Raw genomic sequence first — 27,412 nt, forward strand, 5'->3', positions numbered from 1 at the left:
TGATGCTCAGAAGTGCGTGCTATAAAGTACTAATACTTATACTATAAGTATTAGTACTTTATAGCACGCACTGCTGAGCATCAGCACTGACAGTGTAATAGATCTCTATGTGATCATCAGTGCTACAGTTATATAAGTATTAGTACTTTAGCCGACAGGACAGGAGGGCCCGGGAGGGGATGCCAGCAGCCGGTCAGGTGTGTCGTGTGTGCCTCAGGTAACTAACTACCGACTAACTTACCATGCTGCTACTATATAGGAGGCTTAGGACAGAGGCTGAGCTAATATGCAAGTAGTGCTGTGCCACGCAGAAGTGCAACTGTCTGAAGCAACTCTGACTCTGAAGTGGACAGTCTGCAACTCTGCAAGCCAACTACTGACAGTGACACTGTGCCTGTGCGTGAGTGATTACTTTAAAAACTGTCTCCGACCCAGATACAAGCAAGTCAGAGACTGACAGTGACAGCGCGCCGCCAGCAAACCAATCATCGCAGCCTCCACAGCTGCTGCTTCCCTGTAACAGCGCCAGGAAACCAATCATCGCAGCCTCCCCACAGCTCAGCTGATGGGTCTTTGCTTCCTCCTGGTGGCCAGGTTCTTATTTTCCCATAAGTAATGAATGCGGCTGTGGACTCTTTACCATTATTAAGAAAATAACTCTGTGCAAAACATGGCTGTTCTAATAGATTGGGATAGATCCCATAGTTCAAAAGCAACTGATAATTCTGTATCTGTTGTGCACAAACACGCATTTCCTGCTAGCAGTAAATCCTTATAATAGATTAAATGTTGCTAGCTATGACTAACTATATTTACAAATACTTACCAGGTAACAGAGGATCCTCAATGCATAGCATAGATGGTCTATAGCCATTTGCCATGACTTTCATGATTTCTTCTTTGGCTACATATGCACCACCATTTCTTATCCTAATACCAGTTTTTAAGTAATTAAAATGTCTTCCATACAGTTCAAAGAATTCAATGAGAAGCATACCAAGATTTTCACTGGATCTTCTAGTATCAATTCTAGGATGTAACTAAAAAAAAAAAAAAATTTTAAAAGAAAAGTCATAAAAATTTAGTAAAATTTACATTATCCTGCTACAACACATAAAAAAGGGACATTCAGTTAAAAAAAAATCAAATATATTTAAACAGATAGAAGGTGGATCATGAGCATTAGAGAGGCACTGTGGGAACTTGAGAGATCTATTTTTAAAGTCAAATATAGGCACAGTATCAATGAGCAAAGATAGGATAGAGGTGGTAATGTGTATAGCCTCGGTGCTGCCACTTTAAATTAATATCAAAAAATAGGAAAAGGAAATGGGAGAGTATAGAGGGGATATTAAGCACTCTTACACCTATCGCTTGTAATAAGCTGTAAAATTACAGCATGAAAAATCTGCTAGCGATATGTCATGCTGTAATTTTAATTTTCCTATTTTTTGAACTTGAGAGATCTGTCAGCATATCAAAAGAGCAATTCGGAAAACCCCTATCACAGAAGACATATTTGTCATCTACGTTTGTACTACAGGCTTTTCTGCGACACTTACATTTCTACAAAACAGATTAAATGTAAACATTTGACATTCCCTACACAAAAAAAGCCTCAAACCTGAAATTTTCTGTATGCACATTACCGATTTAGGTACCCCCTTAGAAGAAATTAAAAACAAACAAAAATTACAGACCCGAACACTTCACATTATAAATTGTCCCTAAATATAGAATTTTCGGCGATCAATATATAAGGACTTCATTTCTAGGGATAAAGAATGTGATAGATACATACATACCCACCCACACATCTTGTAGATCAGGAGATTGTTTCAAGGAGCTAGGACTGCCCTGAGCAGAGCTATTGAGGTTTCTGTAACACCAGTATAACCAAAATTTGTTTTGTGGCATGATACAAAGATGGCTGCCATGGTTAAACTAAGTAAAATAAAATAAACTGATGAATACAGAGGTAATCACTCAAAAATAAAAAAATAAAATGGTCAAGAAACCAACTTTACAATTATTGGACCACAAGAGATGGTCTAACCCAAATGTGATTAATTAAAGGGATAGGAAAGTCAAAATGAAAACTTGCATGATTCAGAAAGAGCATGTAATTTTAAGACACTTCAATTAACTTCTTATTTCAAATGTGCTTCGTTCTCTTTGTATCCGTTGTCAAAAAAAGAATACACACATATCCTACACTAGTGGGAGCTAGTTACCGATTGGTGCCTGCACACATTTGTCTCTTGTGATTGGCTAACTAGATGTGTTCATCTAACTGCCAGTAGTGCAATGCTGTTCATTCAGCAAAGGATAACAAGATAATGAAGCAAATCTGATAATAGAAGTAAATTGAAATTGTATGTTCTATCCAAATCATGAAAGAAAATGTTGGATTTTTCTGTCCCTTTTAGGAAATCAAGAGCCCTTCCATCTTTTGTTAATCAGGACTTTAAGTTGGTTATCTTATGAAAATTTTCGAATATAAAATAGAGCTCAATTATCTCAAAAGAAAGGACCCTGCCTTGCCACTGTCAGCAAAAAATAAATGCAAAACAATTTGGGTTGACCGTTTGTACATGTTCCGATTTATGCTGCCTTCCAAAGTAATGGACATAAACACACTACAGTGTGGCTTTATGCTTTAGTGTAGAATCAGTATTTAAAAGTTCTCAGGCTTCCTTTATATCCATCAACTTGGGCAAAATAAACAAATCTCAATGACCTGCATCAATCTAAAAGGTTTTCCAAAAACTCGGTAGCTTTGTGATAGAAGTGCTGTTTCCATGGCCTGAACATTCTAACTACCTGCAACAGGGTAATCAGGCAGTTTTTAGCTTTTCTCTCTGATTAGATTGAGAAAACTGCTGGTAGATAGATTTTTTTTCAGAAGTTTCTGCAATTAGAAATTTAGGGCACTTAGGAATATCTTTTAATAGGGAAATGGTTATTTGATTCTTCTGAAACTTTTTATGTTTGGATAGGCTTTATTTAGCTATTTTACAGGAACTTTGTTTTCTCTGTGTTGCACTTTCACACAAAGATATCTGGCTCCGAATAGAGCCAAATGCTGCTGGCAGCTGACCTATTCGGTATTCATGGATACTCAGAAGGGCTGCACGATTAATCGCATATGCGATTTAAAACCGTGATTAATCGCCGCAATTTTAAAACCGAGAGGAGCCGCAATTTTTTCCTACTTAAAAAATTCCTTTAGAAGTGGCTGTAATGCATTGATTTGTGATTTCTTGCAAACCAGCTCCATCTAGTGGTTGCTTTTAGCACACATTTGTAAAATGGCTCTTACTTTCACTTTCTGTTCTCATAAGCAGCCGAACAATCTAGAAATCTAAAAGCAGAGCCCATGCAGGAATGAAGAGCAGAGAAAGCCACTTACTTATATTTCCCCCCTAGGGAAGTCTGAAACTTAGGGTATGTAAACATTATGGAACCTCCTACACAATCTCCTGCTCTCTGAGAAACGGCTTAAAATACATAGAAGATGCAGTTAACCCCACGGCTCCCAAAAAGGCTAAAACTGCAGTCCCCCCTGCTGCTTGGTTAATTTAACTGCATCTGCAATGTATTTTATATCAGCAAGGCACAGCATTTCTGAAAGGAGCAGCACCCCACCCCTACTGCTATATGCCTGTAATGAATTCCTGGACAGAAGCAGGGCTCATTTTCAGTAAAATTAAAATATATATATATATATATATATATATATATATATATATCTTACACTGCTTCATTTGTTAATCATACCACGGTCCACAGTTAGAATGACTGTCCAAGAAAACATGACAATGTTGTTGTGTGTCATAAGACCTAATAACTGGCTAGTGGCTACTATTTAATCACATCAAAGGCAGCAAATTTTATTTTAACCATTTTGTGGTTTGTATTTTTATGCTCCAACAGTGTATTGGACATTGAGAAACATGTACATTAAGATTCTGTAGTGTTAAATAAACTTTATAATGCAAAATGAAGGTGTTAGTCATTTATATGAAAATTGTGATTAAATCGCAATCTATTTTTTTTTGCCCATATCACCCAGCCCTACTCAAAGCAACCAATGCACATGTCTAGTTGTTTCTTAGGGGTACATTTAAAACTTAACCTTTTTGCATTGTTCTTCAATATCCAATAGATCCCAATGTAAATGTATTGAATTGTACCTAGTTCTACAAATTAAAGTGAAGGTCAAGTCTGGCATAGTCACTCACTCCTTTCTACAGTCAAGCTAAAAACAGAATTTATGTTTACCTGATAAATTACTTTCTCCAACGGTGTGTCCGGTCCACGGCGTCATCCTTACTTGTGGGATATTCTCTTCCCCAACAGGAAATGGCAAAGAGCCCAGCAAAGCTGGTCACATGATCCCTCCTAGGCTCCGCCTACCCCAGTCATTCGACCGACGTTAAGGAGGAATATTTGCATAGGAGAAACCATATGATACCGTGGTGACTGTAGTTAAAGAAAATAAATTATCAGACCTGATTAAAAAACCAGGGCGGGCCGTGGACCGGACACACCGTTGGAGAAAGTAATTTATCAGGTAAACATAAATTCTGTTTTCTCCAACATAGGTGTGTCCGGTCCACGGCGTCATCCTTACTTGTGGGAACCAATACCAAAGCTTTAGGACACGGATGATGGGAGGGAGCAAATCAGGTCACCTAGATGGAAGGCACCACGGCTTGCAAAACCTCTCTCCCAAAAATAGCCTCAGAAGAAGCAAAAGTATCAAACTTGTAAAATTTGGTAAAAGTGTGCAGTGAAGACCAAGTCGCTGCCCTACATATCTGATCAACAGAAGCCTCGTTCTTGAAGGCCCATGTGGAAGCCACAGCCCTAGTGGAATGAGCTGTGATTCTTTCGGGAGGCTGCCGTCCGGCAGTCTCGTAAGCCAATCTGATGATGCTTTTAATCCAAAAAGAGAGAGAGGTAGAAGTTGCTTTTTGACCTCTCCTTTTACCGGAATAAACAACAAACAAGGAAGATGTTTGTCTAAAATCCTTTGTAGCATCTAAATAGAATTTTAGAGCGCGAACAACATCCAAATTGTGCAACAAACGTTCCTTCTTCGAAACTGGTTTCGGACACAGAGAAGGTACGATAATCTCCTGGTTAATGTTTTTGTTAGAAACAACTTTTGGAAGAAAACCAGGTTTAGTACGTAAAACCACCTTATCTGCATGGAACACCAGATAAGGAGGAGAACACTGCAGAGCAGATAATTCTGAAACTCTTCTAGCAGAAGAAATTGCAACCAAAAACAAAACTTTCCAAGATAATAACTTAATATCAACGGAATGTAAGGGTTCAAACGGAACCCCCTGAAGAACTGAAAGAACTAAGTTGAGACTCCAAGGAGGAGTCAAAGGTTTGTAAACAGGCTTGATTCTAACCAGAGCCTGAACAAAGGCTTGAACATCTGGCACAGCTGCCAGCCTTTTGTGAAGTAACACAGACAAGGCAGAAATCTGTCCCTTCAGGGAACTTGCAGATAATCCTTTTTCCAATCCTTCTTGAAGGAAGGATAGAATCTTAGGAATCTTAACCTTGTCCCAAGGGAATCCTTTAGATTCACACCAACAGATATATTTTTTCCAAATTTTGTGGTAAATCTTTCTAGTTACAGGCTTTCTGGCCTGAACAAGAGTATCGATAACAGAATCTGAGAACCCTCGCTTCGATAAGATCAAGCGTTCAATCTCCAAGCAGTCAGCTGGAGTGAGACCAGATTCGGATGTTCGAACGGACCTTGAACAAGAAGGTCTCGTCTCAAAGGTAGCTTCCATGGTGGAGCCGATGACATATTCACCAGATCTGCATACCAAGTCCTGCGTGGCCACGCAGGAGCTATCAAGATCACCGACGCCCTTTCCTGATTGATCCTGGCTACCAGCCTGGGGATGAGAGGAAACGGCGGGAATACATAAGCTAGTTTGAAGGTCCAAGGTGCTACTAGTGCATCCACTAGAGCCGCCTTGGGATCCCTGGATCTGGACCCGTAGCAAGGAACTTTGAAGTTCTGACGAGAGGCCATCAGATCCATGTCTGGAATGCCCCACAGTTGAGTGACTTGGGCAAAGATTTCCGGATGGAGTTCCCACTCCCCCGGATGCAATGTCTGACGACTCAGAAAATCCGCTTCCCAATTTTCCACTCCTGGGATGTGGATAGCAGACAGGTGGCAGGAGTGAGACTCCGCCCATAGAATGATTTTGGTCACTTCTTCCATCGCCAGGGAACTCCTTGTTCCCCCCTGATGGTTGATGTACGCAACAGTTGTCATGTTGTCTGATTGAAACCGTATGAACTTGGCCCTCGCTAGCTGAGGCCAAGCCTTGAGAGCATTGAATATCGCTCTCAGTTCCAGAATATTTATCGGTAGAAGAGATTCTTCCCGAGACCAAAGACCCTGAGCTTTCAGGGATCCCCAGACCGCGCCCCAGCCCATCAGACTGGTGTCGGTCGTGACAATGACCCACTCTGGTCTGCGGAAGGTCATCCCTTGTGACAGGTTGTCCAGGGACAGCCACCAACGGAGTGAGTCTCTGGTCCTCTGATTTACTTGTATCCTCGGAGACAAGTTTGTATAGTCCCCATTCCACTGACTGAGCATGCACAGTTGTAATGGTCTTAGATGAATGCGCGCAAAAGGAACTATGTCCATTGCCGCTACCATCAAACCTATCACTTCCATGCACTGCGCTATGGAAGGAAGAGGAACGGAATGAAGTATCCGACAAGAGTCTAGAAGTTTTGTTTTTCTGGCCTCTGTCAGAAAAATCCTCATTTCTAAGGAGTCTATTATTGTTCCCAAGAAGGGAACCCTTGTTGACGGAGATAGAGAACTCTTTTCCACGTTCACTTTCCATCCGTGAGATCTGAGAAAGGCCAGGACGATGTCCGTGTGAGCCTTTGCTTGAGGAAGGGACGACGCTTGAATCAGAATGTCGTCCAAGTAAGGTACTACAGCAATGCCCCTTGGTCTTAGCACAGCTAGAAGGGACCCTAGTACCTTTGTGAAAATCCTTGGAGCAGTGGCTAATCCGAAAGGAAGCGCCACGAACTGGTAATGCTTGTCCAGGAATGCGAACCTTAGGAACCGATGATGTTCCTTGTGGATAGGAATATGTAGATACGCATCCTTTAAATCCACCGTGGTCATGAATTGACCTTCCTGGATGGAAGGAAGAATTGTTCGAATGGTTTCCATTTTGAACGATGGAACCTTGAGAAACTTGTTTAAGATCTTGAGATCTAAGATTGGTCTGAACGTTCCCTCTTTTTTGGGAACTATGAACAGATTGGAGTAGAACCCCATCCCTTGTTCTCCTAATGGAACAGGATGAATCACTCCCATTTTTAACAGGTCTTCTACACAACGTAAGAATGCCTGTCTTTTTATGTGGTCTGAAGACAACTGAGACCTGTGGAACCTCCCCCTTGGGGGAAGCCCCTTGAATTCCAGAAGATAACCTTGGGAGACTATTTCTAGCGCCCAAGGATCCAGAACATCTCTTGCCCAAGCCTGAGCGAAGAGAGAGAGTCTGCCCCCCACCAGATCCGGTCCCGGATCGGGGGCCAACATTTCATGCTGTCTTGGTAGCAGTGGCAGGTTTCTTGGCCTGCTTTCCCTTGTTCCAGCCTTGCATTGGTCTCCAAGCTGGCTTGGCTTGAGAAGTATTACCCTCTTGCTTAGAGGACGTAGCACTTTGGGCTGGTCCGTTTCTACGAAAGGGACGAAAATTAGGTTTATTTTTGGCCTTGAAAGGCCGATCCTGAGGAAGGGCATGGCCCTTACCCCCAGTGATATCAGAGATAATCTCTTTCAAGTCAGGGCCAAACAGCGTTTTCCCCTTGAAAGGAATGTTAAGTAGCTTGTTCTTGGAAGACGCATCAGCTGACCAAGATTTCAACCAAAGCGCTCTGCGCGCCACAATAGCAAACCCAGAATTCTTAGCCGCTAACCTAGCCAATTGCAAAGTGGCGTCTAGGGTGAAAGAATTAGCCAATTTGAGAGCATTGATTCTGTCCATAATCTCCTCATAAGGAGGAGAATCACTATCGACCGCCTTTACCAGCTCATCGAACCAGAAACACGCGGCTGTAGCGACAGGGACAATGCATGAAATTGGTTGTAGAAGGTAACCCTGCTGAACAAACATCTTTTTAAGTAAACCTTCTAATTTTTTATCCATAGGATCTTTGAAAGCACAACTATCTTCTATGGGTATAGTGGTGCGTTTGTTTAAAGTGGAAACCGCTCCCTCGACCTTGGGGACTGTCTGCCATAAGTCCTTTCTGGGGTCGACCATAGGAAACAATTTTTTAAATATGGGGGGAGGGACGAAAGGAATACCGGGCCTTTCCCATTCTTTATTTACAATGTCCGCCACCCGCTTGGGTATAGGAAAAGCTTCTGGGAGCCCCGGGACCTCTAGGAACTTGTCCATTTTACATAGTTTCTCTGGGATGACCAACTTGTCACAATCATCCAGAGTGGATAATACCTCCTTAAGCAGAATGCGGAGATGTTCCAACTTAAATTTAAACGTAATCACATCAGGTTCAGCTTGTTGAGAAATGTTCCCTGAATCAGTAATTTCTCCCTCAGACAAAACCTCCCTGGCCCCATCAGACTGGTTTAGGGGCCCTTCAGAACCATTATTATCAGCGTCGTCATGCTCTTCAGTATCTAAAACAGAGCAGTCGCGCTTACGCTGATAAGTGTGCATTTTGGCTAAAATGTTTTTGACAGAATTATCCATTACAGCCGTTAATTGTTGCATAGTAAGGAGTATTGGCGCGCTAGATGTACTAGGGGCCTCCTGAGTGGGCAAGACTCGTGTAGACGAAGGAGGGAATGATGCAGTACCATGCTTACTCCCCTCACTTGAGGAATCATCTTGGGCATCATTGTCATTGTCACATAAATCACATTTATTTAAATGAGAAGGAACTCTGGCTTCCCCACATTCAGAACACAGTCTATCTGGTAGTTCAGACATGTTAAACAGGCATAAACTTGATAACAAAGTACAAAAAAACGTTTTAAAATAAAACCGTTACTGTCACTTTAAATTTTAAACTGAACACACTTTATTACTGCAATTGCGAAAAAATATGAAGGAATTGTTCAAAATTCACCAAAATTTCACCACAGTGTCTTAAAGCCTTAAAAGTATTGCACACCAAATTTGGAAGCTTTAACCCTTAAAATAACGGAACCGGAGCCGTTTTTAACTTTAACCCCTTTACAGTCCCTGGTATCTGCTTTGCTGAGACCCAACCAAGCCCAAAGGGGAATACGATACCAAATGACGCCTTCAGAAAGTCTTTTCTATGTATCAGAGCTCCTCACACATGCGACTGCATGTCATGCCTCTCAAAAACAAGTGCGCAACACCGGCGCGAAAATGAGGCTCTGCCTATGATTTGGGAAAGCCCCTAAGAATAAGGTGTCTAAAACAGTGCCTGCCGATATAATCTTATCAAAATACCCAGATTAAATGATTCCTCAAGGCTAAATATGTGTTAATAATGAATCGATTTAGCCCAGAAAAAGACTACAGTCTTAATAAGCCCTTGTGAAGCCCTTATTTACTATCTTAATAAACATGGCTTACCGGATCCCATAGGGAAAATGACAGCTTCCAGCATTACATCGTCTTGTTAGAATGTGTCATACCTCAAGCAGCAAGAGACTGCTCACTGTTCCCTGAACTGAAGTTAATTCCTCTCAACAGTCCTGTGTGGAACAGCCATGGATTTTAGTAACGGTTGCTAAAATCATTTTCCTCATACAAACAGAAATCTTCATCTCTTTTCTGTTTCTGAGTAAATAGTACATACCAGCACTATTTTAAAATAAACTCTTGATTGAATAATAAAAACTACAGTTAAACACTAAAAAACTCTAAGCCATCTCCGTGGAGATGTTGCCTGTACAACGGCAAAGAGAATGACTGGGGTAGGCGGAGCCTAGGAGGGATCATGTGACCAGCTTTGCTGGGCTCTTTGCCATTTCCTGTTGGGGAAGAGAATATCCCACAAGTAAGGATGACGCCGTGGACCGGACACACCTATGTTGGAGAAATAACTTCATTCATGATTTTTCCTAATAAGTGTCTGAAAATTCTATTTTTCACCTTTGAAATCTCCCCCATTGTATTTCTAATGTCCGCCTGCCATCTTGCCAATAATGATGGACAGTTTTGCGCGCTGTAATAGCCAATCATAGTTTCCCTCGTTCAGCCCCTCTTTTCCCACATCATTCGTCACTACTGCACATGCGTTCTACACCAGCTAGCGTCATCAACATCATGCTTGTGCATGATACGCGCCTGCGTTTTACGGCTTCAATATTTTTTCTATACATTGAATCATTTTCTACAACCGATCGTGCTAGAAGTAAGCAATATAAACATATTGTCCGGTGCAATTTTATTTACTGGTAAGTATCCCTTGTAAGAAATTTCTAACTCTTACTTTTACAAAAGGATGTTATATAATTGCGACTTGAATTAAGACATGTAAATCTTTAAATTGATGCAGTCCATTTGAATTAGATTTGACCTTCACTTTAAGACACACTTATGCAAAAAATCAATCATTTCATATGCCATATACTCAAGTTTCTACAGGATTTTATTTTGCCTATGACCAGACAATCTTTAATAGAAACAGATAGACAGCAGATAAGAGCCATAGGCCCAGCAAGTCTGCCCGACCTTACCTAACAGTATAAACTTCTCTAGTTCATAGGATAGCCTTATGCTTGTCCCATGCATTTTTAAAGTCCCCCACAGTGTTTGTTGCTACTACCTCTTGAGGAAGTTTATTCCATAAATCAATCACTCTTTCTGTAAAGAAGTGCTTCCTCAAATTACTTCTGAATCTACTACGCTTTAGCTTGAGCTCATGACCCCTTGTTCTTGAATTTTCCATTTTATGTAAAATACCCACAGCTTCAGTTTTACTAAACCCTTTAATGTACTTGAAAGTTGCTATCATATCACCTATTTCTCTTCTCTAAGCTATACATATTTAGGTCATTGAGTCTATCCTGGTAAGTTTTATTTTTTAGACCATGTACCATTTTGGTAGCCCTCCTTTGCACAGATTCAAGTTTGTTAATATCCTTCTGAAGATACGGCCTCCAGAACTGCACACAATACTCAAGATGAGGCCTAACTAACTAATGATCTATAAAGTGGCATAAGAACCTTACTATTTCTGCTGCAAATACCTCTACCAATACATCCAAGCATTCTGCTAGCCTTACTCGCTGCATTACTTCATTGTTTACCAAGTTTTAAATCATCTGAAATAATTCCCAAGTCCTGTTCCTCATCTGTAACAGTCAGTAAAGTGTCATTGAGTCTGTAATTAACATTTGGATTTTTCTTCCCTAAATGCATTATTTTACACTTTGCTGTGTTAAACTTTAGATCCCAGTCGTTTGTCCAAGCCTCCAATTGTTGTATATCACTTCTCATTTTGTCTACCCCCCCTGGAACATCCACTCTGTTACAAATTTTTGTATCATCTGCAAAGAGACATACTTTCCCCTGTAGCCCTTTGCTGATATCACAGATAAATATGTTAAACAAAACAGGCCCTAGAACTGACCCCTGAGGAACACCACTAGTAACCGCCCCCTCTGCTGAATGAACTCCATTTACTAAGACACTTTGATTTCTGTCCTTAAGCCAGCATTCCACCCAGTTCACAATTTTTGAATCTAGACCAAGGAGATACAGTTTGTGAATTAGTTTATTGTGTGGGACGGTGTCAAATGCTGAAATCTAGAAATGTTACATCAACTGCTCCACTCTTGTCTAATACTTTTGTTACATAATCAAAGAAGTCAATTAGATTAGTCTGACGTGATCTCCCTGAAGTAAAACCATGCTGATTTTGGTCCTCTAAATTGTTTGAAAAGCAATCGCCTAATGTGTTATCCAATTAAATATTTTAAATTACATTTTGGTTTTATTTCATTAAACCCTTAATAAAGCATAAAGTAAAAATGTTAGATTATATATAGCATTTTACAAAATATTCTTACCTGAAGGAAGCTAATTGCCATTAAAATAAGGCTGTAAGAGCTAATTCCACCAGTAAAAACTTCATTCAAATCTCGTTGAAGGAGAAATTGTTTTAATACTAAAATCAAGTAAGGCAATAAAGAGTATTCCTAAAAGGAGAAAAAAAAAAAAAATTATATATATATATATATATATATATATAGATTAATAGTATACAAGTTTACAGTTTTATAGAGACTTGCTCCATTTTACTTTAGATAACCTATCTGGGAGCAGTAAAATGTAAACTAGATATTTTATATACCCAAACAAATTGGAGGAGTTCTCATTGCCAAGATCTTATTCACCTTCTTAAAATTTTCTACTTTCAATGTGCATTTAAAAAAAAAAAAAAAAAAAAATCAAAATTTGTGCTTATCTGATAAATTATTTTCTTTCCTGGCATGGAGAGTCCACGAATCCATTCAATTACTAGTGGGAATTTAACTCCTGGCCACCAGGTGGAGACAAAGAACACCCCAACAAAGCTTTAAGTATCCTCCTACTTTCCACAATCCCCAGTTATTCGGCCGAGGGAATAAGGAAATAGGACACAAAGGGTAGAGAGGTGCCTGGAGATTAGAAAACTACAACAACAAAAAAATATATAAAGCAGTCTAAAAATTTTGAAGGGCGGGTCGTGGACTCTCCATGCCAGGAAAGAAAATAATTCATCAGGTAAGCATAATTTTTTTTTCTTTCCAATGGCATGGAGAGCCCACAAATCCATTCAATTACTAGTGGGAACCAATACCCAAGCTAGAGTACACAGAATTGAAGGGTGGGGGAACAAGACAGGCTGACCTAAACAGAAGGCACCACCTCTTTAAGAACAGACCTCCTAAAAGAAGCCTCAGCTGAGACAAAAGTATCAAATTTGTAAAATATTGAAAAAGAATTAGAGGACCAAGAGTCCGCCTTGCAGATATGTTCCACAGAAGCCTCATTTTTAATGGCCCAATAAGAAAAGACAGCTCTAGAGGAAAGAACCGTAATTCTCTCAGAAGGCTAAATGTCCAGCTGTCTCATAAGCCAACCGAATAACACTTCTCAACCAAAAAAAAACTAAAAAAAAAAACTCATTAGTGACCTTCTGACCCTTACCAGAAAAAAACAAACGGCAGTAGATTGTATGCAGATAGAATTTCAGAGCAAGCACAACATCCAGGTTATGCAACAGACGTTCCTTCTAGGAAGGATTAGGACAGACCAAATTAGTACTAAGGTCCGCCTTATCCGCATGAAAAATAAGGTAAGTGGTATCACACTGCAGAGCTGAAAGCTCAGAAACCCTGCGAGTAGAAGGAATAGTGAAAAGAAACAAAACTTTCCAAGATATCAATTTAATATCAACAGACTGCATAGGCTCAAACGTAGTCTGCTACAAACCATAAGAACAAGATAAAGGCTCCATGGAGGAGCAACAGGAGAAAACACAGGCCTGATTTTGACCCAGGCCTGAACAAAGGATTTAACATGTGGCAGGTCTGCCAGATATTTAAGAGAAAGAACCGACATAATAGATCTGATCCTTCAGAGTACTGACTGACAAGCCTTGTTCCAGGCCCTTCTGGAGAAAAGGCAGAATGTAAGGAAACCTCACCCTACTCCAAGAGAAGCCCTTATATTCGCACCAATAAAAGGTTTTTACATCACATCTTATGGTAAATCCTGTGAATTACCGGCTTACGAGCCTGAAGTATGGTATCAACCACTTCTGAAAAACCACGCCTAGACAATACTAGGCATTCAATCTCCAAGCAGTCGGCTTCAGAGAAACTAGGTTTGGATGTATTAAGGAACCTTGAATTAAAGGTCCTACCTCAGAGGTAATTTCCACAGGGAAAAGGATGATCGAGGAGCAGTTGCAAGGCCTAAAGTAAGGGCTACAAATTGGAAGAGTTTGTCCAGAAAGGCAAACCACGGGGGATTAGAATGTTCCTAGTAATGTACGTGTCCTTCAGGTCTATGGTAGTCCTGAATTGACCCTCCTGAACCAAAAGGGAGAAAATAACGGAAAATTTCATTTTGAAGAAAGGAACCTTGAGAAATTTGTTGAGACCTTGACGTCTAAAATGGGTCAAAAAGTTCACTCTAGGGAACCACAAAGGATGGAATAGATCCTAGACTTTGTCCCGCCAGAGGAACTGGGACAATCACTCCTAGAGAGGAGAGATTCTTCACACAGTTTAATAAAGCCTCTCCTCTATCCGGTCTGCAAATAATTTTGACAGGGGAAATCTGCCTTTGGGAGGACAAGATTAGAATCCTATCCTGTATTCCTGGAATACCATTTCCACTGCCCAATGGATCTGGGATGTCACAAACCCAAGCCTTCTGAAAAAAGGAAACCCATCCTCTACTGATCCATGCTTGAACCAGGGGCTGACCCTTAATGCCGATTTATTCTCAGAGGAAGGCTTCTAGGATTGCTGCCCCTATTCCAAAACAGCTTAGGTCCCTAATAAACTGAGGATCAAATCGGAAACTGAGTTACAAAGCTGCGTACTTAAACACTGTGCTATTTGAGCAGCACCTTGGCAATCCTAGGGACTACACTTCTAGTCCTGAGGAAGGAAGGCCCCATTTCTACCTAGAAACCAGAACCAAATCTTAGACCTGGACAAACCGTCAGCTGTAGCCACCGGGCCCAAAATTATTAGATTTTGAGTAAGATACTGTAAACCATACAGGTCGCAGACATTTGCAATTGTCACTATATGAGGGAATAAACTATAGTATTCCTATAAACAGAAATATAGATTAGTGTCCTAAAAACACAAAGATTGAGTATGGTACCTGAAATCACACCTGTCACACACATTAGTAATTATCACCTCACAATGGAGGATAAAGTAGTGTCCCTAAAAACACTAAAATTATGATTTATGGAACCATACGTGTTGAAATAAAACCCTTTCATAAAAAAGGATAATAAACATGTAATGGATAAATAAGAAGCCTCTCAATATGAGAGATAAATATACAGAATCCCTGTACAGAACAGGATAACAAACTATGACATTATATATGCTATGTATAATAAAAAATTAACATAGTGACATAAGGCACTTAGTGTTTTACATGCCACCAATAGAGCAGTAATCTCCTACTATGAAAGATTGAAAGCAGATAGTATACACATTTAAAATTATTTTAACTTCCATTTACATTGAGCTTCCACCAGATGCCGGCCAATACCAGCTAAAACATGTGTAGGAGAAAAACCTAAATAAAATGAGACAAGATGCCACAGAAATTAATAAGACATCCAAAACCATCAATTTGAAACGAACCAACGACTCTGGAGATGTAAGCCCATAAGCAAGTTATAAGGGACAAGGAATGTCACAGACAAATATCACCTCAATATGAGAGGATTATAATATTGTATTCCTATAAATAAAAAAAATCATAAACTAGTGTTCTAAAAACAAAACAAAAACAAACTAGGAATCATAGAAATGATACATGAAATCACACGTCTCAGATATTAACAAATATATCGCCTCAATATGAGAAAAATTATATTGTATTCCTAAAAACCTAGAAATAACTATATATTGGTGTCCTAAAAAATACACTAAGATGTGAAGTATGATAGTCAGACATTAGGTAAAAATCCCCTCAAGAGGATTAATTAGAGTCCCTGTTCAAAAAATTATAACTATATTATGGCATAATATACGTCTTCTAAAAATGCTACAATAACAGTGCAACAATCCTAAGAAAGCGATTGAAATAGTCCGCATACACATAAAATAAATGTGAATAGATTATAGTAAGCCCCTCAGAAAATATGGATAAAAAAAAAAAAAAAATTGAACATGCATATTCCTTGAGCTGCCACCAGATGGCAGTAAATACTAGGTAAAAAAACGTCCTGAAAACTAAAACTGCAGGGCATATTTCAGATTGTAAAATAAAAATTCAAAATATTTTTTCTCATTCTCATTGTGGCATTAGCAATACATATATATGTATACAAACACTAGAGAGAACTGCACATTCTATAGAGTCCACTATAGGAATGGACATAAAACAAAAACATAGCATGCTTTTTAAACATAAAAAAGGACTGAGACCACATTTTGAATTTAAACAATTCCCTGTAAAGATAAGGGCCGCAGTCGCCATAATAGTAAGACACACAAGATCCCACAGGGAGGAATGTGCCCTCTGCATAAGCAGTGCAAAGGAAGGCACCCAAAGCATTAAATGCGTTTGAAATGACAATTTTGCCCTTGAGAAATCCTCTACAGGACTGCGTTATCTTCAAGACCTGAGTTGAAGAGCGTAACACTGCGTGAGAATACAATGGCAGAATAAAAACCCATCAGCCCACATAGAATTACGCCTAGATGGCAGAATCCAAACCCCAGCACCGTACACTGGCACTTTTCGGAGACTGACTAGGCTGTGGATCGTTCAGCTAAACTGCCATAGTGCAATGTCCGTAACTATCACACATACCTCTAATGACAGACAAGCGCACGAAAAAGGCAGACCACCGCAGCGGCTCTTCTATGTTCCCACGTCACCAGACTGTAACAAAAGCAAGCAAGAACATAGAGAGCTTGATTTATCATATAAAAACATGGCAGGCACTCAGTAATTTCATAGCTCTTTGTACTAAAAATGTCAGTGTCAAAAAAAAACCTCTAAAAAGTTATAAATTGACTCCTATGACAGACTAGGACTCTAGTAACTATCCATGTCCTTGCGGTTGTAAATTACGGCTTACACCAAACCCCTAATGTCCTGAGATTAGGTATAAATTGGGTTTAAACATATCCCATTACCCTCAGAGGTATATAAAAAAAAAAAAAAAAAAAAAGTGCCCTACGACAATCCTGGACACCCATAATAGAGTCCCTTGTAATAAAAGGGAGGACCGTAAAAACTGACCACGTAGGAGTATAAGGGAATATTTAGTGCAGCAATCAAGCTAAGATTTCTGCATCCACTATAAGCCTCCTATGCACGGTCCCCATATAGCCTGGGTCTCACCCAACTCTGACTCTTCCTAAGGCAATATAAGCGGCAAACTATTAGTCCTGGTAGATTTTAACCCAGACAGCTGCTCTGCCGCAAAATATCCCAAACTTGTGGATATTGAAAGAAATATAAATACATACCCAACGAGGACAGCAGGTCCCACTAGGTTCCTGATATATCCCAGTCCTTCTACAGATACCTCTGTACTATTTAATATAAAAGAAAGGACTTACCCTAGGGTATTCTGCTGTGCAGCAGTTACAGCAGCTCCAGGTCTGTTAGCCTCACCCGACTGCTGACAGGGACCTGAAGATAGAAGAAAAACAGAGTAACCAACCCTGGTTTTCTAAATAGGGGTAGTATAGAAGTTGTTGTTAAAGGACCACCTCCCCGACCTCCAAAAGCTAATAGCCACCATTACTCTTACTAAAGAGAATTACATGACCCAGCATTGCCCCAATACTTGCTTGCAGGGAAAAGCACCCATTAAAGGATAACAACTTGATTTTAATCTACCACCTATGATGTATACAGGCAAAAAATGACTGGGGATTGTGGGAAGTGGGTGGATACTTAAAGGGACACTGAACCCAATTTTTTTCTCTTTCTTGATTCAGATTCAATTTTTCTTTGTACTCTTGCTATCTTTATTTGAAAGGAATTTTTTGGTTTAGAACCCTGGATAGCACTTTTTTTTATTGGTGGGTGAATTTATCCACCACTCAGCAGGAACAACCCAGGTTGTTCATCAAAAATAGGCCGGCATCTAAACTTACATTCTTGCATTTCAAACAGATATACCAAGAGAATGAAGAAAATTTGCTAATAGGAGTAAATTAGAAAGTTGCTTAAATTGCCTGCTCTATCTGAATCATGAAAGAAAAAATGTGTGTTCAGTGTCCCTTTAAAGCTTTGCTGGGGTGTTCTTTGCCTCCACCTGGTGGCCAGGAGTTGAATTCCCACTAGTAATTTAATTTCTTTCCAATGGCATGGAGAGTCCACAAATCCATTCGACACTATACTAATTAAACCACATGAATTATTTCTTATCACATGAATATACAGCTAAGCACAGCAACTGTTACCAGTATAAATATAATGGATATAGCTTTAGAAACATCTTATGTCTTCCTTTTTTGTAAGGCTATTCCACTTGTTGCTTATTTCGGATATTCTAATTCTCAGAGCTGGAAATGCACCATGCTTACTTCTCAAGGCTAAGGCCAATACATATATATCTTTCCCTAATTGGCTTTTGCAGATAGTGATGGTAAATCCTGGCTTTTGTGAAACGCTAGAATTTACCATTGAATCAAATAAAAGGGGACTTTCATTCATGAAATACAAAATACATCACGCTGAAAGCGCCTTTAATTTTTTGCAGCTTTGGCCGCCCATGGCAAAACGCTATTCGGCTGAGAGGTGACGTTTCCGCCTCTTATTCAATAGCCGTGCAAGGAATCCTGCTTGGCACCCTCCACTGCATATGAAAAATCCCATTACACAACCAGGAGTCTGTAGACATCAGTATACAACTTTGGGGCTTGCCGCCCTTGCATTGAAAACCCTAAGTAAAAGTTAGAGGGGCTCACAAGCTTACAATATAAAGAAAATACATGGGGAGGTTGAGGGAGAGGGAAACAAGTAGTAAACACCTTAAAGTAAGTTGTACACTTTGAACAGATTTTTTTTTTTTTTTTTAAAGGAACACTAAGTTTCTAAAACTAGAGGAACGTCTGAGCAAAGCAAGGAGTGTCATTTTAGAAGGCATCTGTTTTACATGAAAATAATGGTTGTAATAAGTATATTAAGGCTTGGGTGCTACTTGCTACTAAAATTAGGCGCGCCCCCTTTCCGCTGCCAGCCACTCAAAGTTTAACCTTATGCAGCTGGATCTATACATATTCACATGTACCAGAATGTTGTGTGACCAATAAGGGAGATGTCCAGTCTCTGCCTCTTGAGCCAATGATCTTGGAAGGAGAGGGTTGAGTATTAATCACTAAAAAAGAAACTTATGCTTACCTGATAAATTTATTTCTTTGACACGTTGAGTCCACGGATCATCTAATTACTATTGGGAATATCACTCCTGCCCAGCAGGAGGCAGCAAAGAGCACCACAGCAAAGCTGTTAAATATCACCTCCCTTCCCTCCCACCCCAGTCATTCGACTGAAGTAAAGGAGAGAAAGGAAGTAACAAAGTGCAGAGTTGTCTGAAGTTTATAACAAACCAACAACCTGTCTATAAAACAGGGCGGGCTGTGAACTCATTGTGTCAAAAAAGAAATACATTTATCAGGTAAGCATGAATTTTGTTTTCTTTTTAAAAACACAATGAGTACACAGATCATCTAATTACTATTGGGAATCAATACCCAAGCTAGAGTACACAGATGATACAGGAAGGACAAGACAGGGAACCTAAAAGGAAGGCACCACTGCTTGAAGAACCAGTCTCCCAAAATCGGCCTCAGCCGAGGTAAAAGTGTCAAATTTATAGAACTTTGAAAAAGTGTGAAGAGAGGACCAAGTTGCAGCCTTGCAAATCTGTTCCACAGAAGCATTATTTTTGAATGCCCATGAGGAAGCCACAGCCCTCGTGGAATGAGCCGTAACTCTGGAGGGTGCTGTCCAGTAGCCTCATAGGCAAAATGTAGGATACTCTTCAGCCAAAAAGCAAGAAAGCCACAAACAAGGCAGAAGACTGACGAAAAACCTTAGTTGCCTGTAAGTAAAATTTTAAAGCATGTACCACGTCTAAATTGTGCAGAAGCCGTTCCTTCTGAGAGGAAGGATTAGGACACAAGGAAGGAACAACAATCTCCCGATTAATGTTCCGGTCAGAAACTACTTTTGGAAGAAATCCTAATTTAGTACGTAAAACTACCTTATCCGAATGAAAAATAAGATAAGGAGACACTCTACGAGCAGAAGAAATAGCAACAAGAAACAAAACTTTCCAAGATAACTTAATATTTAAGGAATGCATAGGCTCAAACTGAGGCCCTTGAAGAACCTTAAGAACTAAATTAAGACTCCAGGGAGGAGTAACTGATTTGAACACAGGCCTGATCCTGACCAAGGCCTGACAAAAAGATTGCCCGTCTGGTACTTCCGCCTTACGCTTATGTAACAAAATAGACAAGGCAGATATTTGACCATTTATGGAACTTGGCAATAATTCTGTCTTTCTCCAAACCTTTCTCCAAAATTCTAAGAATCCTAACTCTACTCCAAGAGTAGCCCTTGGATTCACACCAATAGAGATATTTATGCCATATCTTGTGGTAAATCTTTCTAGTCACAGGTTTACGAGCCTGAATCATGGTCTCTATGACCAATTCTGAAAAGCCCAGCTTGGATAAAATTAAGTGTGCAATCTCCAAGCAGTCAGCTTCAGAGAAACTAGATTTGGATGAAGGAAGGGCCCTTGAAGTAGAAGGTCCTTCCTCAATGGAAGACTCCAAGGTGGAAGAGACAACATGTCCACCAGATCTGCATACCAAATCCCGCAAGGCCAAGCCAGTGCAATGAGGATCACCGATGCTCTCTCCTGCACGATTCGAGCAATGACCCAAGGAAGAAGAGCGAATGGAGGAAATAGGTATGCTAGACTGAAAGTCCAAGGCACCACCAGGGCATCAGTACGGTCCCTGGACATCGATCCATACCTTGGAAGCTTGGCATTCTGGCGAGATGACATGAGATCCAATTCCAGCTGACCCCATTTGAGAATCAGGCTGGAACACACTTCCGGATGGAGTTCCCACTCCCCCGGGTGAAAGGTCTGCCTGCTCAGGAAGTCCGCCTCCCAGTTGTCCACCCCTGGGATGTGAATCGCCAACAGACAGCAAGAGTGGGATTTTGCCCACTGAATTATTTTGGCTACCTCTGTCATCGCTAACGAACTGCGCGTTCCTCCCTCATGATGTAAGCCACTGAAGTTATGTTGTCCGACTGGAACCTGATAAACTGGGCCAATGCTAACTGGGGCCAGGCCAGAAGAGCATTGAAGATCGCTCTCAGCTCCAGAATGTTTATAGGCAGAACAGACTGACTGAGCCCAAACTCCCTGAGCCTTTAGGGAAACCCAGACTGCTCCCCATCCTAGAAGGCTGGCATCTGATGTCACAATCACCCAAGAGGGCCTACAAAATCAGGTTCCCTGGGAGAGAAGATCCAGAGACAACCACCATCAAAGGGAATCCCTTGTCTCCTGCTCCAGTAGTATTTGTGGAGACAAATCCGTATAATCTCCGTTCCATTGACTGAGCATATTTAACTGCAGAGGTCTGAGGTGAAAACGAGCAAACGGGATGATGTCCATTGCCGCCACCATCAGCCCGATTACCTCCATGCACTGAGCCACAGATGGTCACAGAGCGGACTGAAGTGCTAGGCAAGAATCGAAAATCTTTAATTTCCTGACTTCTGTCAGAAAACTCTTCATTGATAGGGAATAGATTATGGTTCCCAAAAAGGTTACCCTTGTATTAGGAACCAAGGAGCTCTTTTCCAAATTTACTTTCCATCCGTGAGATTGCAGGAAAGATAACATTTCCGTATGAGTCCTTGCTTGTTGAAAAGATGGCGCCTGGACCAGTATGTCATCCAGATAAGGTGCCACTGCAATGCCCCGTAATCGGAGCACAGCCAGTAGGGATCCCAGAACCTTTGAGAAAATTCTGGGAGCCACGAATTGGAAGAGTTTGTCTAGAAAAGCAAACCTTAGACACTTGTGATGATCCCTGTGAATGGGAAAATGCAAGTACGCGTCCTTTAAATCCACAGTTCTTATAAACTGACCCTCTTGGACCAAAGAAAGAATGGAACTAATAGATTCCATCTTTAAGGATGGTACTCTGAGAAATTTGTTTAGACACTTGAGATCTAAAATTGGCCTGAAGGTTCACTCTTTTTTGGGAACCACAAACAGATTGGAATAAATCCCCAGACCCCGTTCCTGTATCAAAACAGGGACTATAACTCCCAGGTCGAAGAGGTCTCTTGCAGTGTAAGAACGCCTCTTTGTCTGGTCTACAGATAATCTTGAAAGCAGAAACCTGCCTCTGGGAGGAAAACTCTTGAACTCTAGTTTGTATCCCTGGGACACTAGGTCTAATGCCCAGGGATCCTTAACATCTCGAACCCAAGACTGAGCAAAGAAAGAAAGCCTACAAGATCCTGTCTCGGATCGGGGCAGGCCCTTCATGCAGGCTTCTTGGATTATTTTAAAAAAAGAGAAGCGGAAGGCTGCTGAGCAATAGAACAACAATATTTATTCCAATAAAAAAAAAGGTTAGTAAGACAACAAACCAGGGGAAGGAAACAGCGATCTTACATGTTTCACGCACACTTGCACTTAATCATAGAAGCTGTTTCCTTCCCCTGGTTTGTTGCGTCTTACTAACTTTTTTATCGGAATAAATATTGTTGTTCTATTACTCAGCAGCCTTCCGCTTCTCTTTTTCCAATTTTGCCATTGTGGTTGTCCGCTGCTTTTTTGGATGGCTCCACACACCCCTTGATCTTTAGTTGGTCTGCTCTTCCCCTCTTCCCCTTGCCCGGCGGAAGCTCTACTGCAGCAGCACTTCTCTTCATCACATTCTTGGATTATTTTCGCTTATTCCAAGACTGATCGGGTCTCCAGGAAGGTTTAGACTTATCTTGCTTGGAAGAGGCTGAATTTCCCTTGAAATTTTGAAAGGAACAAATATTACAGACGTCCCTTTTGCTTGGTTCTCTTATCCTGAGGGAGAATATGATCCTTTCCTCCCGTAATATTAGATTATTTCCGTTAAAACCTTTACCTTGTAAGGAATTGCCAAAAGTTTAGATTTAGAGGACACATCCGCAGACTAAGGTTTTAACCATAAGGCTCTGTAGGAAAGAACAGCAAAACCTGATATTTTTGCTCCTAGTTTGATAACCTGTAGGCAAGCATCAGTAATAAAGGAATTAGCTAACTTAAGAGCTTTTATCCTATCCTGAATCTCATCAAGGGGAGTGTCTGTCCTGATAGCATCAGACAATGCATCAAACCAATATACCGCCGCGCTAGTGACGGTAGCAATGCACACTGCAGGTTGCCATTATAAACCCTGGTGTACATAAATCTTGAGTAACCACTCAAATTTTGTATCCATAGGATCCTTAAAAGGCACAACTATCCTCTATGGGTATAGTAGTTCTCTTGGCCAGAGTGGAAACTGCTCCTTCCACCTTGGGTACTGTTTGCCAAGACTCCTTGATAGAGTCCGCTATGGGAAACATCTTTTTAAATATAGGAGGCGACAAAGGGATACCCGGTCTCTCCTATTCCTTAGTAATGATCTCAGTAGATCGATCTGGTACAGGAAAAACCTCCACCAAGGAAGGTACATCAAAATATTTGTTTAGCTTACTGGATTTTTTAAGATTAACTATGACCGTGGTGTCGCTGTCGTCCAATGTAGCTAAGACCTCCTTGAGTAACAGACTGAGGTGTTCTAGATTAAACCTGAAAGATACAACTTCAGTATCAGCAAGAGGAATTACACTGTCAGAATCTGAAATTTCACCTTCAGATACTACTAAGGTATCCTCCTCCTCAAGCTTCTGGGAGGGGGCATTTGAAATAACTGCGTCAGAAACCTTGCTTACTGAATGTCTGTTTTTCCTCTTACGCTTTCCCTGCAACATTGGAAAAGCAGACAACACATCAGAAACTGCACAAGACATGAGAGAAGCGATGTCTTGTTAAAGTAACTCCAGGAGTTAGAGGGTGGTAAAATGTGGGACGCCTGAGGAGAAAGTTTCGGCATATATTGAACATTATCATTAGATTCCTGAACAGCATCCTCTTTGGAAAATGTTGGCTCAAAAAAAAAAGTCTATCCCTATGGTTTAAAGTCCTCTCAATACATGAGGAACAGAAAGGGATTGGTGCTTCCACCTTGGCATCAAAACACAAAGAACAAGTGACACTTTGCATGGCCTCTTGGTCCATTCTGACTCACAATGAATCAAATTATCAAAAAGTTTGAATTTTTTAATAAAAATCAAAACATAAAAAATAAAAGAAAAAAGTTACCGTTTTAAAATTTAAAGTGACTAACGTTTTTTTAAGTGTAGACAGAACAGAAAAGCTTAAATAACACTGCAAATCACCTCTACACCTCAGCAGTACTTTGCCGAGGTGCCTACCTGACCGTTTTATAACCAACTCCCACTGAGCAGAAGTCGTTCCCACACTATCAGATCCGGAACTCAGCAGCAGAAGTCTGTCTCCGGTCCTAAATACGCATGTTAAATTAGAGAATGCGTAATAGGAAAAACATAATTTATGCTTACCTGATAAATTTATTTCTCTTGTAGTGTATCCAGTCCACGGATCATCCATTACATATGGGATATATTCTCCTTCCCAACAGGAAGCTGCAAGAGTCCACCCACAGCAAAGCTGCTATATAGCTCCTCCCCTAACTGCCATTACCAGTCATTCGACCGAAAACATGCAGAGAAAGGAAAACCATAGGGTGCAGTGGTGACTGTAGTTTAATGGAAAAATTACCTGCCTTAAAGTGACAGGGCGGGCCGTGGACTGGATACACTACAAGAGAAATAAATTTATCAGGTAAGCATAAATTATGTTTTCTCTTGTTAAGTGTATCCAGTCCACGGATCATCCATTACTTATGGGATACCAATACCAAAGCTAAAGTACACGGATGATGGGAGGGACAAGGCAGGTACTTAAACGGAAGTTACCACTGCCTGTAAAAAACCCTTTCTCCCAAAAATAGCCTCCGAAGAAGCAAGGTATCAAATTTGTTAAATTTGAAAAAGTATGAAACGCAGACCAAGACTCCGTCTTGTAATCTGTTCAACAGAAGCCACATTTAAAAAAGGCCCAAGTGAAAACCACAGCTCTAGTAGAATGAGCTGTAATCCCTTCAGGAGGCTGCTGCCCAGCAGTCTCATAAGCTAAATGAATTATGCTTTTTAACCAAAAAGACAGAGAGGTTGCTGAAGTCCTTTGACCTCTCCTCTGTCCAGAATAGACAACAAACAAGGTGAATGTTTGATGAAAATCTGTAGTAGCTTGTAAGTAAAACTTTAAAACACGAACCACGTCCAAATTGTGTAATAGACGTTCCTTCTTTGAAGAAGGATTAGGATACAAGAATGGAACAACAATCTCTTGAGTGATATTCTTGTTAGATACCACCTTAGGTAAAAACCCAGGTTGGTACACAGGACTACCTTATCCGTACAGAGAACCAGATAAGGAGAATCACATTGCAACGCAGATAACTCGGAGACTATATGAGCCGAGGAAATAGCTACCAAAAAGGAACTTTCCAAGATAGAAGTTTGATATCTATGGAATGAAAAGGTTCAAATGGAACTCCTTGAAGAACCTTAAGAACCAGCTTTAAGCTCCATGGCGGAGCAACATTTTTAACCACAGGCTTGGTTCTAACCAAAGCCTGACCAAATGCCTGAACGTCTAGAATACCTTCCAGACGCTTGTGCAAAAGAATAGACAGAGTAGAAATCTGTCCTTTTAAAGAACTAGCCGACAACCCTTTTCTCAAAATCATCTTGGAGAAAAAATATCCTGGGAATCCAGACTTTACTCCATGAGTAACCCTTGGATTCATAACAATAAGATATTTACACCATATCTTATGTTAAATTTTCCTAGAGACAGGCTTTTATGCCTGTATTAAGGTATCAATTACTGACTCGGAGAAGCCATGCTTTGATAACATCAAGCGTTCTGTCTCCAGGCAGTCCATCTCAGATTAGTTATATTTAGATGGTTGAAAAGACCCTGAGGTAGAGGGTCCTGTCTCAGAAGCAGAGACCGTGGTGGAAAGGATGACATGTCCACCAGATCTGCATACCAGGTCCTGCGTGGCCACGCAGGCGCTGTCAAAAGCACCAAAGCACTCTCCTGCTTGATCTTGTGCAAACCCCTCCGGAGGGAATTCCCACTCCCCCGGATGAAAAGTCTGACGACTTAGAAAATCTGCCTCCCAGTTCTCAACACCTGGGATAGGGATAGCTTTTAGACAAGAGTGAGTCTCTGTCCAGTGAATTATTTTAAGACTTCTAACATTGCTAGGGAACTTCTGTTCCCCCTTGATAGTTGATGTAAGCCACAGTCGTGATATTGTCCGACTGAAATATGATGTACCTCAGAGTTGCTAACTGAGGCCAAGTCTGAAGAGCATGGAATATCGCTCCCAGTTCCAGAATATTCATTAGAAGGAGGGTCTCCTCCTGAGTCCACTTTCCCTGAGCCTTCAGGGAGTTCCAGACTGTATCCCAACCTAAAAGGCTGGCATCTGTTGTAACAATTGTCCCATCTGACCTGCGGAAGGTCATACCTTTGGACAGATGGACCCGAGATAGTCACCAGAGAAGAGAATCTCTGGTTTCTTGGTCCGGATTTAACAGGAGAACAAATCTGTGTAATCCCCGTTCCTCTGGCTGAGCATGCATAGTTGCAGTGGTCTGAAATGTAGGCGTGCAAACGGTACTATGTCCCTTGCCGCTACCATTAAGCCGATTACATTCATGTACTGAGCCACCAAATGGCGCGGATGGAATGAAGAACACGGCAGAAATTTAGAAACTTTGACAACCTGGACTCCGTCAGGTAAATTTTAATTTCTACAAAATCTATCAGAATCCCTAGGAGGGAAACCCTTGATATTGGGGATAGAGAACTCTTTCCTTGTTCACTTTCCACCCATGCGATCTCAGAAATGCCAGTACTACGTCCGTATGAGATTTGGCAACTTGGATGTTTGACGCCTGTATCAGGATGTCGTCTAAATAAGGGGCCACTTCTATGCCCCGCGGCCTAAGGACCGCCAAAGTGACCCCAGAACCTCCATAAAGATTCTAGGGGCTGTAGTTAACCCAAAGGAAAGAGCTACAAACTGGTAATGCCTGTCTAGAAAGGCAAACCTGAAAAACCGATGGTGATCTTTATGCATCGTAATGTGAGGATAAGCATCCTTCAAATCCATTGTAGTCCTCTATTGACTCTCCTGGATCATAGTTAAGATGGTACGAATAGTTTCCATCTTAAATGACGGAATTCTGAGGAATTTGTTTAAGATCTTTTAGATCCAAAATAGGTCTGAAGGTTTCCTTTCCTTGGGAACCACAAACAGATTTGAGGAAAACTGTGTCCCTGTTCCTCTATTGGAACTGAATGGGTCACGTACACAATGCAAGAATGTCTCTTTCTTTATCTGGTTTGCAGATAAATGTGAAAGGCAAAAACAGAA

The 27,412-nt window shown here is 40.7% G+C and overlaps 1 protein-coding gene across 1 annotated transcript in view; it reads right to left on the reverse strand.

The window, feature by feature from the left end:
- TENT4A (terminal nucleotidyltransferase 4A) overlaps positions 1–27,412 on the reverse strand; it is a 190,900-nt gene that overhangs the window by 109,283 nt on the left and 54,205 nt on the right. The window contains exons 7-8 of the mRNA XM_053714520.1: positions 12,104–12,232; positions 827–1,040 (exon numbers count right to left, since the gene is read on the reverse strand). Of these exons, the coding sequence (XP_053570495.1) occupies positions 827–1,040; positions 12,104–12,232 (343 nt within the window). The remainder of the gene's footprint in view (positions 1–826; positions 1,041–12,103; positions 12,233–27,412) is intronic.

This window comes from Bombina bombina, chromosome 5 (assembly GCF_027579735.1).
Source record: "Bombina bombina isolate aBomBom1 chromosome 5, aBomBom1.pri, whole genome shotgun sequence".
Lineage (NCBI taxonomy): Eukaryota > Metazoa > Chordata > Amphibia > Anura > Bombinatoridae > Bombina > Bombina bombina.